Here is a 15,045-nt window from a genome sequence, read left to right as displayed (position 1 = left end):
CCCAGCAGCAGCTGCTTGGGTTCGTAAGGTGAAAATAGTTCGGAAGAAGAGGCAAAAAAATCTTAAACACCGGATTCGTATCTTGAAAAGATCGTTAGAAGAGGCGTTCGTAAGATGAGGTACCACTGTATAGGCAATGGCAATCCTTGCAGCCTGAAACAGCTGATGGTCAGGAGGCTGAACTAATCGACAATCAGCTGCTTGTGTTACACAGGCTGTGATGAAGCTGAAACATGCTGTTTGCTGCAAAGAGACAAATTGCTAGGAGGCAGAGGCCAAAGGGTGGAGGCCAGCAGATGGGCAGAGCTACATTTGGCGTATAAGACGCACCCAAATTTTCACTTTCTTTTTTGGGGGGGAGTGCATCTTATACTCTGAAAAATACAGTATTTAAATTGGATTCAACATGTGTTTATTTTTTTGATTTGTATGCCGCCCATACCCAAGAGACTCAGAGCGGCTATTAATTAATCAATTGCTTTCCTAAAAAACTGACAATGAATTAAAATATGTGCCTGCCTTGCTGAGTATCAAATATTTCAATTCTAATTAATGCAAAGACTCTGCAGACCAAGGGGGCAAGTAGGGGTGGGCTACTACCTGGACGGGGGAGAACGCAGTGGGGTGGTATTTATTTATTTATTTTATTACTTAGATTTGTATGCCGCCCCTCTCCGAAGACTTGGGGCGGCTCACAACACGTGGAAACAAATCATAAATAATCTGACAATTTAAAATATTAAAGATTTTAAAAAGACCCCATATACTAACAGACATACACACAAGCATACCATACATAAATTAGACATGCCCAGGGGAAGATGTTTCAGTTCCCCCATGCCTGACGGCAAAGGTGGGTTTTAAGGAAGGCAGGAAGAGTAGGGGCAGTTCTAATCTCCGGGGGGAGTTGGTTCCAGAGGGCCGCCACCGCCACAGAGAAGGCTCTTCCCCTGGGGCCCGCCAACCGACATCGTTTAGTTGACAGGACCCGGAGAAGGCCCACTCTGTGGGACCTAATCAGTCGCTGGGATTCGTGCGGCAGGAGGCGGTCTCGGAGATATTCTGGTCCAATGCCATGAAGGGCTTTAAAGGTCATAACCAACACTTTGAATTGTGACCGGAAACTGATCGGCAGCCAATGCAGACTGCGGAGTGATGGTGAAACATGGGCATACCTAGGTAAGCCCATGACTGCTCTCGCAGCTGCATTCTGCACGATCTGAAGTTTCCGAACACTTTTCAAAGGTAGCCCCATGTAGAGAGCATTACAGTAGTCGAACCTCGAGGTGATGAGGGCATGAGTGACTGTGAGCAATGAGTCCCGGTCCAGATAGGGCCGCAACTGGTGCACCAGGCGAACCTGGGCAAACGCCCCCCTCGCCACAGCTGAGAGATGTTTTTCTAATGTGAGCTGTGGATCGAGGAGGACGCCCAAGTTGCGTACCCTCTCTGAGGGGGTCAATAATTCCCCCCCCAGGGTGATGGACGGACAGATGGAGTTGCCCTTGGGAGGCAAAACCCACAGCCACTCCGTCTTATCCGGGTTGAGCTTGAGTCTGTTGACACCCATCCAGGCCCCAACAGCCTCCAGGCACCGGCACATCACTTCCACCGCTTCGTTGACTGGGCATGGGGTGGAGATGTAAAGCTGGGTATCATCCGCATATTGATGATACCTCACCCCATGTCCTTGGATGACATGGGAGCTCCACCCCAGAGCACCCAATTTGCATTTCTCCACATTTTGTTCAAGGCTACAGAGACTTCAATGTTGCACATTTAACTCCATGTTAAGAATGCTGCCTATGACACCTCAATCCACCTTTTTCATGATTATTTTCGTAAGTGCCATCCAATTATGCCAATTCTTGATATAGTGCACCAAACAGTTGACTAACAAGTTTACTGGATGTCTTGTGGGAGTGTTATCTTTAATTCAACTGTTTGATTCATTCACATTTGCACTTGGAAGAGAGAGAAACAAGGGTTAGCTCAATTCCTTAGGCACAATTCTGCAAAATAGGACAAAGCCACTGCCGTTCTTACTCTCAATTGCATATTCTGGTGTTTTCAAGAAGATGTCATTCGTAGTGATCCCATGCACAAAACTGTTGTGCACACAGAACAACTGGCTCTGAATGGTCCATATTTGGGAGTGGACATTGAATAGAATTTTATTGCTCAAGTATGATTGGACACACTAGGAATTTGTGATGCATATGCTCTCAGTGTAAATAAAAGAGGGGTTTGTCAAGAATCATAAGGGACAACACTTAATGATAGTGTACAAATAAGCAATCCAATCATATTAAGAACCAGTCAATATAAATTATAAAAATACAAGCCAGAAAATTACAGCCATACGATCATTTGTGGGAGGAGATGGATGATGGGAACGATGAGGAGATTAATAGTAGTGCAGACTTATGAAATAGTTTGACATTGCATGTTCTGGGGTAACAACATTTGAGGTAGGGTGATAAGCGGGGGGGGGGGAGGGATCCAAAAATCTTAGCATCCCTTGGCTTCAAGCACAACCTATCTAACCAATCCATCTGCCTGCTTACATGTCAGGTGCAAGAAGTCAGGAACCAGAACAGAGTTCAAAAATATTACAAGTTTATTACATGCTGCCTACACAAAAGGATCTGAACTAACAGCAGTCAAGGTGAATTGGCGCTAGGGAAATGTCAACGGACTGACTGGACTTAGGTCTCTTTCATGGGTGTAGAGATTCCAAACTGAGGGTGCATTTGACCCCGCCCACAGACTCAGCCTGGCCAGGTCCTACATTACCCTTCCCAGAGGTTTTTTCTCCCCAAAACTTCCTTTAAACACGAAAGTCAGCAGCATGACTTTAGGCCAGTCACTCTCTCTCAGCCAAACCAACTTTACAGGACTGTTGTTGGGAGTAAATTAGGAGGCCAAAGTCTTAAATATGTTCATCACCTTGAATTACATATACAGTGGCACCTCTACCTAAGAACGCCTCTACTTAAGAACTTTTCTAGATAAGAACCAGGTGTTCATGATTTTTTTGCCTCTACTTAAGAACCATTTTCTACTTAAGAACCCGGGCCTGGAAAAATTTCCCAGGAAATTTGAGAGTGGCACAAGGGCCCGGCCAGTTTCCTGCCATTCCCCTTTAATCCCAGCCATCTGGGCTGCCAGAGGAGCCTTTTGGTGGCGTTTAAGGAGGCTTTGGCAGTCCAGAGCAAACAAAGCATTTTCCTTTCTCTGGGTGCTTGAACAGGAAATAAACCTCTGCCAGCGCTCAGAGAAAAGAAACGCTTCCTTCGCTCTGGGCAGCCGGCTACAAAGCGAGCGAGCGAGAGGAGGCCTTCAGCATGGGAAGGAAGAGGCAGCAGATAGCAGCAGCAGCAGCAGCCAATGTATGGGAGGCAGTGTACAGGAGGCAGCTTCACTCCAGGTGTATTGGAGGCATGTGCTCCTCCTCACCGACTCAGAGTCCCTCTTTCTTTTTTTTAAGCCTTACAGTTTTGGATTTTTTTTTATTCCCCTTACCTCACCTTCTTCCTTCCCCAGCGACTGTCCTCCTCCTCTTCTTCCTCCTCCTCCTCCCACCCAAATTCCAAGCTTTTATTTCTTTCCTAATGGGTTTGCATGCATTATTTGCTTTTACATTGATTCCTATAGGAAAAATTGATTCTACTTAAGAACGTTTCTACTTAAGAACCTGGTCACGGAACGAATTAAGTTCTTAAGTAGAGGCACCACTGTACTGTGATACCTTGGTACTCAACTGCTTTGAAACTCATCAAATGTGGTAATCAATGAATTTTGATGCAAAAACATTGTGTCCCAGTACTATGTTTGGTATTCAATGCATGAACTATTTTGTTGTGAGCCGCCCCGAGTCTACAGAGAGGAGCGGCATACAAATCTAATAAATTATTTATTATTATTATTATTATTATTATTATTATTATTACTACTACTACTACTACTACTACTACTACTACTACTACTACAAATTGCTGGTGTCAGCTGCCTTGTTACTCACTATATTATTCCTTATGGGACTAATCTGTTTGGTACTCATCATTTTTGGTATTCATCGTGCCTCCTATAACCAATTAAGGATGAGCACTGAGGTACCACTGTATAAAAAAGGTAAGGTACAAATATAACCAAATATTGACTTTTCACGCACAGAAGCCTTTTCAGAATTGTCTGGACCTGAGATTGCTAGCTGGGAGTTATCCCATAGTGCTTGCCTAGCCACTCAGCTCCCATTTGTTCCTTACTTCTCCTAAGATTGAAAGCACTTAGTGGAACAAGCATCAATAGAGGAAAAAGTAAGTGGTTCTATTAATACACAGATGACCATTCAAAGAGTACTTTGAGAAGAGACAAAGAGATTGTGATTGATCTCTCCTGGTATTTGAACAGTGTGTGTGTTACATTCCTATGAAATATTCTTGATTTACTTTAGCTTCTAGACTTAACACACCTGCTAATGTGTTGATTGGATCCTGGGAGGCTGCCCTACCACTAGAGGAACTAGCATGTGATGGTATATTTTCAGAATTGTCCAATTAGGCATAGAAGAGAACATCATTTCACACTTGGCTACGTGTTGATTTGACTGACTGCAACTGAAGTGTCAGCTGACTGCAATGGATGGGAGGGAGGGAGGGAGGGAGGGAGGGAGGGAGGGAGGGAGGGAGGAAGGAAGGAAGGAAGGAAGGAAGGAAGGAAGGAAGGAAGGAAGGAAGGAAGGAAGGAAGGAAGGAAGGAAGGAAGGAAGGAAGGAAGGAAGGAAGGAAGGAAGGAAGGAAGGAATTATTGTGGGGGGAGTATGGGAGGGAGCACTACATATCCCATCCTGAGCTCCTGAATAAAAAGCAGATAAATAAATCATTAACGGGGAAAATTGTGGCCTCAATCAAGTTTAGGAATACCCCAATGTTCTGAATTGATACAACGATCCTGAGAAGATGTAAAGTACATCTGGTATCATAGGCAAGTTATGACCTGGAGGTGGGATGAGAAGTCACTTCAAGCATGGATGCACCTGTACTTCTTTTAACCTAAAGAGAACTATGAATACTACAAAGTACTTCATTTAACTTCCTAGGGGTCGTCACCAATCCTAAAAGGATCTGAAGAAGAAAGCCTACGTTCCCATTAAGGCAAAGTATCTACATGCGTTAGAATGTATAGCATTTTGTTGTGGATTAGGACTAAAAATACTGATCATAAATTCTTTTTGTAAGAATCCTTCAATCTGAAGGATACTGAATCCAATGATCAAAGGGAAAATCTGGGTAATAAGTTACCTAGGGTAGGAATAGCTATGTGAATACTCAGAAGTAAATTAAGAGTAGGTTTTATAGTGGCTTCCATGCATAACAGGTAATAGTTGGTTAATGCAGCCACAGGGTAATGCTCATTGCAGGGGCCCCTTTCAGAACCAGGAAGGGGAGAAGAGAAATTCTGCATCTGGGATTTAGTGATGGTGGACGATATTATATTTGTGGTGGTGGCAGGCCTGCTGGTGGAAACCCTAATGCAGGTGACCTCACCACATAAGGAGTTTATGACAAAGAGGCTGAATTTTTTTCCCACTCAAGCGCTGTCACCTGTACTTTAAGAATCTCTTGGTTACTATTGTTGTCCCCAGCAGGAGATTTTGTGGGCAAGCAATTTCCATTTGTCAGTGTAGGCAAGATCAGCAGGTTTATCACTTGGACTATGATTAGGGTTGATCACAAACCGAATCAGTTCTATGATTCAAAAGATGTTGGTTCTTAACAGAACCTTCTACAACAAGGCTCAATGCTTTCCTAAAATTTCTAGCAATATATATGGGCATCAACAATATGACCCTCTTCCAACTGAAAAAGATAGCAATAGCAATTAAGACTTATATACCGCTTCATAATATTTTACAGCCCTCTCCAGTTTACAGAATCAGCATATGGCCCCCAACAATCAGGGTCATCATTTTACCGACCTCAGAAGGATGGAAGACCAAGTCAACCTTGAGCCGATGGTGAGATTTGAACTGCTGAAGTTACCTGCAGTGTTGCACTCCAACCACTGTGCCACCTCCAGCTCTTAAAAGAGTGAGCACCTTCAAGCAAGGCGTTATTTACTGACAAAATTAGTGCATTTGTGATAGAGGACTCTAGAGCAGGAGTCCCCAATCTTTCTAGCTTGGTGGCCTCGATTCTCTTCTATATGTATTGTGTATTGGACAAAATAAATAAATAAATAAAAATAAATATGTATGTGTTTATTTCAATTTACCATAGCTATCCAGTCCCAACGGACATTGGGGAGCGTACTAATAAAAGTCATACAAACATATAAAACCTAAAACCATACCGATGGCCCAGACAAAAATGATCTCAAAATGAAACAAACTAATCAAATAAATGAACAAATGAATGAAAAGCAAAACATAGTCATTTGGCGGGACCCAGGGGAAGAGCCTTCTCTGTGGCGGCCCCGGCCCTCTGGAACCAACTCCCCCCAGAGATCAGAATTGCCCCCACCCTCCTTGCCTTTCGTAAACTTCTCAAAACCCACCTCTGCCGTCAGGCATGGGGGAATTGAAATATCTTCCCCAGGCCTATATAATTTATGTATGGTGTGTTGTGTGCATGTTTTTTAAATTATGGGTTTTTAACTTCGTATTATTAGATTTGTATTGTATATTGTTTCTATCACTGCTGTGAGCCGCCCCGAGTCTACGGAGAGGGGCGGCATACAAATTTAATTAATTAATTAATTAATAGTACTCCAAAATGAAAGGCGTAAATAATACATTAACCCCAGGCCTGGGACCAATGCCAGTTTTAAGAGCGAATGAAAATTCAGAATGCATGTTTACCATATTCCTTTCATTGACGCTGTCTATCATACTCAAAAATTCCTAAGGCTATCATTTATTTTCTTTTAACAGATGACCCCATAATCCTTTGCAGGGTGAAGTCTGGGCAACTGAATGGAGCTGATTACTGGCTGGATGCCCTTCCTGTCACCATTGAGGAGTTTTGTTCAGCAGATATATTCTCATTGTGCACAGACAGCCAAATATTTGCCTTTAGGGTCAAACTCACAGCCTCCTGACTGTGGAGTGAAAGCTCCACCTCTAAGCCACCCCTCCACTGTCTCTCATTTATGCTTTATAAATATTTATTCATATTAGAGCTTTTGGTTTTCATTTGGGTATTTCATCACTATATATACTGTTTTTTAAGAAGGCCAGGACACATGAAGGAATCAGATTCGAGTGCATAATGTTCCAAAAAAAACCCTCTTTTTTTAAAGTAAATGAATCCATATTCTCTTCTGGGAATACTTCCCAATTCATCACATATACAGCTTCCCTACTTGTCATTTTAAACCCATTAGGAAAAAATACCCAGATGGTCTTGATACTGAAGAAGAAAAGTAGACATCCTGGAACCAATATTGACAACTTAGACAAACTCTTATAACAAGTTTTGGCTTATAAACTGAAGTTAATGTTCCAAATGGGAGGATGACATTTAAATGTGGTTAACTAACTGAAGAGCCAATATACCCTGGTAAATAAGTGCTGCCACAACCAAAATATTGATAAACAAAAGGGAAAGGAGATTGCACCCTTATTGTATACATTAAATTATAGTCCATTTGTGCTTTGGAAAATTCTTACCTTGGTATTGTAACACATTTTGTATTGCAGTTCTGGGTAGTGATTGCTTTTTCAAGCTCATCCAGTTGTCCCGTCTTCTTGAGCTTCTTGACCAAACTCTTTACTGCTTTCTCGCACCACTTTTCCTCCTGTCCATTCTGCTCACCTCCACCTGCCCCTCCTGAGCCAGCAGCAGATTTCTTCCACCCTAACAGTCTCTTCACAACCGGCGGGGTGAAGGGCAATATAGATGACATGGCCCAGGTAGAATACACCTAACACAATTCAGCTGCCTTTCACGACCTATGAAGGGGGAAAAGAAAGCCGTCAGAAGAATTAAATAGAAGAATTCCTTACTTCTTCCATTGTATCCCGACAAAAGTGAGACGTCTCCTGTTAATATTGTTATTGGATAGGCACTTGTTTCCAAGTGCAGTGATACCTTGTCTTACAAACTTAATTGGTTCTGGGATGAGGTTCTTAAGGTGAAAAGTTTGTAAGACGAAACAATGTTTCCCATAGGAATCAATGGAAAAGCGATTAATGCGTGCAAGCCCAAAATTCACCCCTTTTGCCAGCCGAAGCGCCCGTTTTTGCACTGCTGGGATTCCCCTGAGGCTCCCCTCCATGGGAAACCCCACCTCTGAACTTCCGTTGCCAGCGAAGCGCCCGTTTTTGCACTGCTGGGATTCCCCTGCTGGGATTCCCCTGCAGCATCACAAAAGCAGGGAAGTCTAGAGGTGGGGTTTCCCATGGAGGGGAGCCTCAGGGGAATCCTAGCAGCGCAAAAACAGGTGCTTCGCTGGCAATGGAAGTCCGGAGGTGGGGCATCCCAGCTGCGGCGGTGGGTTTGTAAGGTGAAAATAGTTTGTAAGAAGAGGCAAAAAAATCTTAAACCCCGGGTTTGTATCTCGAAAAGTTTGTATGATGAGGCGTTTGTAAGATGAGGTATCACTGTATAAGACATATTTTGTTTCCCTGTAATAAATAGAACAGATTGAAAATAAACTGTCAATTCTGAAACTAGCCTCTTGGAGGCTTCAGTGTTGCCAAAATGGACCAAAGCCACGCTGTTGGCTTCCGAAGATAAAAGGGTTGGAGGGAACCAACTAGTCCAACCCCCTGCTTAGGCAGGAAACCCCACACCGCTTCAGAAAAATAGTTATCTAATCTCTTCTTTAAAACTTCCAGTGTTGGAGCATTCACAACTTCGAGGCAAGTTGCTCCACTGATTGTCCTATCAGAAAATTTCTCCTTAGTTCTAAATTGCTTCTCTCCTTGATTAGTTTCCACCCATTCCTTCTCCTTCTTGTCCTGCCCTCAAGTGCTTTGGAGAATAGGTTGACCCCCTTCTTCTCTGTGGCATCCCAAGACAGGGGGTCAGCAACCTTAAACACTCAAAGAGCCATTTAGACCTGTTTCCCACAGATAATAATAATAATAATAATAATAATAATAATAATAATAATAACAACAACAACAACAACAACAACAACAACTTATTGGATTTGTATGCCGCCCCTCTCCGTAGACTTGGGGTGGTTAACAATGATAAAAACAGCATGTGACAATCCAATAATAAAACAACTAAAAACCCTTATTATAAAACCAAACATACACACAGACATACCATACATAACTTGTAATGGCCTAGGGGGAAGGAATATCTCAACTCCCCCATGCATGGCGGTATAAATGAGTCTTGAGTAGGTTACGAAAGACAGGGAGGGTGGGGGCAATTCTAATCTCTGGGGGGAGTTGGTTCCAGAGGGCCGGGGCCACCACAGAGAAGGCTCTTCCCCTGGGGCCCGCCAAATGACATTGTTTAGTCGACGGGACCCGGAGAAGGCCAACTCTGTGGGACCTTATCGGTCGCTGGGATTCGTGCGGTAGCAGACGGTTCCGGAGGTAGTCTGGTCCAAAGCCATGTAGGGCTTTAAAGGTCATGACCAACACTTTGAATTGTGACCGGAAACTGATCGGCAGCCAATGCAAGCCACGGAGTGTTGAAGAAACATGGGCGAATCTTGGAAGTCCCACGATGGCTCTCGCAGCTGCGTTCTGCACGATCTGAAGTTTCCGAACACTTTTCAAAGGTAGCCCCATGTAGAGAGGGTTGCAGTGAAGAAAACACCAGGAGCCACAAAACCCTTTTGACGTCTAAAATGAATCAACACTGCATATACAGTATCATTTTTATCTTTATGCTATGAATAAAAAAAGCCTATAGTGTGTTGCATTTGTGAAATCAATGAACTGCTAGAGAGAAAACTATTTTTTATTTCTGTATGAAAGAAAAACATTTTGAATTCTGAAAAAAAAACCGATGAGTTGAAAAATTCAATAAATCGCTGCTGGCAGGTGTCACACATTGGCAGTTGTGATGCATATTTTGAGCGACGGGGAGCCGCAGGAGAGGGATGAAAAAGCCACATGCGGCTCCAGAGCCGCAGTTTGCCGACCCCTGCCCTGAGATATTAGAACACCACTATCATGTCCCCTAGTCCTTCTTTTCATCAAACTACACGTCATATCAAAGATGAGGATGCATTAAAAACCAGGACTTTCGCTAGACCATCCTGCTAATTTGCTGCCCTGTAGTCATGCACATTTCAACTTCTAGAACAGTGCGATGGCGAACCTGTGGCATGCAGAGCCATATCTGAGGGCACGCAAGGCATGGGATATGTCAGCTCCAGCACACATGCACACCCTTGGTCAGTTGATTTTCGGCTTTCTTTTTAGCCATTTGTGCTTTCCGGTTGGCCTGGTTGGCAGTCTTCGCCATCCCCAGGCTTCAGGAGGCTTTCCTGAACCCTGGGGACGGTGAAAAATGGGCCTATTGTTAGTACATGGTACTCACCTCTTTTTGGGGTTGCCATGTATTAAACGACAAATGGTAGTTTATAACTGTAAAGATGTAATATATCTTTAAGAGCTTTGACTGGTTTGGCCATAAGAGGGCGCTAGTACCTTTCCCTGTGGGGGGAGTTTATTTTGATATATTCTTAGCTGTGTGCAGCTTGTTATCTCTGCTACTTTGTGTTGTGTATATGTAAATAATACATTGTCAAATACTAAGTCTGTGTCTTTTACTGGCTAGATCACACAACTACACCACTGTAATAACTCTGCTGTGTGTATGTCGACCGTTTCGCACAAGGCTGCACCGAGATGTACTAACACCTACCAGACGTTTGGAGGCTTCAGTGAGGCCTGTGCCAATGCACCGGGGGGGGGGGGGTGTCAGTGCAGGGGGTTGTGCGCATGCACGCAGGGGGAGGACATTAAATTATGGGTGTGGACACACACATGCGCGCTATAGCACACATGCACACCCTTTTGGCACCCGAGCCAAAAAAGGTTAGCCATCACTATCCTAGAATCTTCTAGTATTAATTATATTGGCTAAAAAAATTCACAGAGACTGGTCTGCCACTTTAGGATTTATACAGGCTGAGAAGGCTACGACAAACTAAAGGGTGGCGCCAAAACCTAAAAGCTCACATAAGAAGCTACTACCCTGTTTCCCCGAAAATAAGACGTACCCCAAAAGTAAAGCAGAGGTTTTGCAGAATTTGCTAATATAAGGCACCCCCCGAAAATAAGGCGTAGTCAAGTTTACATACGGTACGGTGGAAAAACATATGGTTATTCAAAGCTGTTCATAGCAATACCATAATAATGTGGCATCCCCTGCTGACCCCTTCCATCGCTTTGTACCATCCAGTACAGCAGACACTGTCTGCTGCTGTCTCACCGCCATTACAGTCTCCACTGCAGTGCGTAGACTGTAGTTCCTCTGGTGGCCGGAAGCTACAATAGCGTTGTACCATATAAGTGCCGTCGTTTGTGTGTGTGTGTGCCATACTGACAGGTACCGTACCATAATCAGTGTACCGTACGGTACACTTTCTTTGGGGGTGTCAGCTTTTCTGCCTGTGAATTTGTCTTGTTTGAGAAATATAAGGCACCCCCCGAAAATAAGACGTAGCACAACTTTTGGAGCAAAAATTAATATAAGACAGTGTCTTATTTTTGAGGAAACACGGTATTAGGTATGAGATACCTCCTTTGCTTGATACCAGAAATCTATTTTTATCAATTCACAGGCAGCAAATCCCATTCCTTCCTAGTACTGATGATGTGACCTAAGCTGGTTAAAAAAATGTCTGTATGAAAAGAACCAAGCTCAGAGGGTACCAAAGATGGCACCGTTCAATCCTGAGCTACAAATATTCTCTTCTATATACAGTTTCCTAAAGCTGATCAGTGCATTTTCTATCCTAAAATATCGGAATGTCTACTTATCACTTACAATACTAGATGAAACGCATATAACATTACAAGAAAATAAATGTGCGTAATTGTTGAAAACAAAACATTTTAATATATTGTACATATAACTGTCAATCCTAAAACATATGAAATCTATACAAAAGAGGAAATGTAGTGTCATTTTTTGATTAGTAGAAGGGGGAAAATCAATATTTCTTGAATCCCATCTTTAATATTTAAAAACCTTACTTTTTCAATCTTTCAGTAGAATTATTTTACTATTTCTAAGACCAGACACATCCAAAGTTTCTTTAAAAAATGGTCAAATTCCACAATTTTGTCTATAATTCAGCTATTGCCTATTTTTAAAATAGAATTCTTGCATAAAGTTATATATTCATATTGCTCAGTCCTTCTCTTGCAGTTCCAGAAGCCAGAAGAGCTACTAGATGGTCAAATTTCTGCCCAAGGGCAACAGAGGCATACAAGTCTCTTCAGATGAAATGAATCCCTAGAGGTTTCTGGGAACTCTGAAATTTTTAAATATTTAACCTCACATTTTTACTGTAATGGAGAAAAATCTGTATGCATATACCCCTACGTATGCATAAACAAACCGTATATTTTTAGACAATCTAATTATTATGATCACATCAAGATGTCTTAGAATTTATATTTAAATCACAGTCAGGAAAAAAAATGTTTATATTAAACCATTTGTCCTATCATTGCTATATTCCATCATACATCAAGTAAAATAATCACAACCAGAAGCTATGGCTGGTAATAATTACTGAAAGGGAGAAATGGAGAGAAGGAATAGAAAATGTGTAAACTGACACCCCGGGTTCTTGTTTATTGTACATTCAGAAAAATGGACACTTCTAAGATTCACAATATTGCACACAGCAAGCAAGAATATCTATGTATAGGATAAGCAAAACTGCATCACTTATTCATGGTTTGGCATCCAGATTTCATTTAGTAAAGGAATCCCTTCCATTCTCCAAAGCTCAGTTTAGCCCAAAAGATCCTGCAATCAGTTGGAGTGACAATGAGTCATTTACCGTCTCTCAGCCCTAGGAAGAAAGCAGTAGCAAACCATTTCTGAAAATAATGTTGAGAAAACTGCAGGGATTAACTCAGGACTGACCTGATGGCCTAGCCTTTGTTTCAAAAAAAACCATATACTGTATGTATATCTGTATGAATTGTTTAGCACAAATGTCTATTGGAGGTTATTCGTGAGCTCAAATGAGTTTTAATTCAGCCACCCAGAAGGCTGAATTAGGCTACAACCTAAAAGCTGACGATTTCTCTATTACTGACTCCAGAATCCAAAGTAACTTAATAGCTTTCCTAAACACGTCTCTGTGATAAAGTCTGATTCAAACCGGGGTTCAGTCAGAAGGGGTGTGGCAGAAAGTTTACAGTGTTCCCTCGATTTTCGCGGGTTCAAACTTCGCGAAAAGTCTATACCACGGTTTTTCAAAAATATTAATTAAAAAATACATCGTGGTTTTTTTCCCTATACCACAGTTTTCCCCCACCCGATGACGTCATATATGTCATTGCCAAACTTTTGTCCGCCTTTAATAAAAAAAATTTTAATAAACTTTAATAAATAACCCTGGTGAGTAATAATCTAAATGGTTGCTAAGGGAATGGGAAATTGCAATTTAGGGGTTTAAAGTGTTAAGGGAAGGCTTGTGATACTGTTCATAGCAAAAAATAGTGTACAGTATTTACTTCCGCATCTCTACTACATGGAAATTCGACTTTCGCGGGCGGTCTCGGAACGCATCCCCCGCGAAAATCGAGGGAACACTGTAATGGATTCAGTCTCTAAATGGAGGAGGAGGAGTCAATCTCATTCTTGAGATTGCTCTGATCCTCACATCAGCGCATTGGAGAATGGCAAGGGCATTAAACACCTACAGTGCCTTGAATTTGCGCATAAAGCTTCATTTCAATTTGATATACTACTTACAGTCAAAATATAATTTATGAAGTTCCATTTAATATAAGCATAACGTACTAGAGGCCACTAAAGCTGACTTCTAGATCTGCAGGTCAGCAGTTCAAATCTCAGCGCAGGCTCAAGGTTGACTCAGCCTTCCATCCTTTCGAGGTGGGTAAAATGAGGACCCGGATTGTGGAGGCAATATGCTGGCTCTGTTAAAAAAGTGCTATTGCTAACATGTTGTAAACCGTCTAAGGAGAAGTCTAAGGAGAAGAGCGGCATTAAAAAAATATATCAAATAAATAAATAATTCAGAGAGAATCTATTCTACATAATTGCAGATAGGATGTCATCTACCCAAGTAAATATAATATTAATTATTGGAGGGACTCCTTCTTCCCTGGTTACATCTACCCATTTCACCTGGTGCAGAAGGAGAGATTTATTATAGATCCTGCCTGTCAAGGAGTTCCATCTGATAGGACCCAAAAGATGGAACCTTCTCTGCTTTGAAACCCATCCTATGGGACATTACCACCCCTTGCTGCTAAAGCTAGATTTATTTTTATTTTATTTATTTATTTATTTGATTTCTATTGGATGCATGCCTCCTGATTTTCTTGAAACCTCTGAAAAACCCAGGTTTTGTCAGCAGGTTTTGGGGATCCCATAGAAGTGGAGCACTCCTGAAAGGCTACATGATGGAAAAGATCTTGAAGGCACTTTCCCAGGGTTTTAGTTATATTTTATGTTTTTAGGTGGGTTTTTTTTTTTTAATGGACTGTTTTTATTACATGGCCCCACTCCCAGAGTCACATCCATGTGATAGACAGACTTATAAATGTGATAATTTTTTTTAAAACCCTACAGTAATACAATAAATGAGCAAGAATGTATTTGTATTCCTTATGTAAAATCATGCATAGTTCATATAGCTTAGCAACAGGAATTTTGGTCCCAATTGAGATAATTGTGTACTGCATTTAGTCAAATCTATGGTTCGGCTAGCCCATTTTTATGCTGTAAAATATATTATGCTGCAATCACAATTATTTTGGTTTGAAATAATTTCCGGGTAACCATGAAGAGCCAAGACTATCGTGATTTTTTAGTCTCTTTTACACCAGTCCCCACCCCGCATATTTTAGAAGTT

General features: G+C 41.9%; 1 protein-coding gene across 8 annotated transcripts in view; it reads right to left on the bottom strand.

Moving 5' to 3' along the window:
• SMAD2 (SMAD family member 2) overlaps window positions 1-15,045 on the bottom strand; it is a 53,475-nt gene that overhangs the window by 25,782 nt on the left and 12,648 nt on the right. For all 8 annotated transcript variants that reach the window (XM_070743586.1, XM_070743593.1, XM_070743584.1 and 5 more), the window contains one exon: window positions 7,673-7,954. In XM_070743586.1, coding sequence (XP_070599687.1) covers window positions 7,673-7,908 — 236 coding nt within the window. In that variant the 5' untranslated portion in view covers window positions 7,909-7,954. The remainder of the gene's footprint in view (window positions 1-7,672; window positions 7,955-15,045) is intronic.

Source organism: Erythrolamprus reginae, chromosome 2, assembly GCF_031021105.1.
Source record: "Erythrolamprus reginae isolate rEryReg1 chromosome 2, rEryReg1.hap1, whole genome shotgun sequence".
NCBI lineage: Eukaryota > Metazoa > Chordata > Lepidosauria > Squamata > Dipsadidae > Erythrolamprus > Erythrolamprus reginae.
This window is presented reverse-complemented; position numbering and strand designations above follow the sequence as displayed.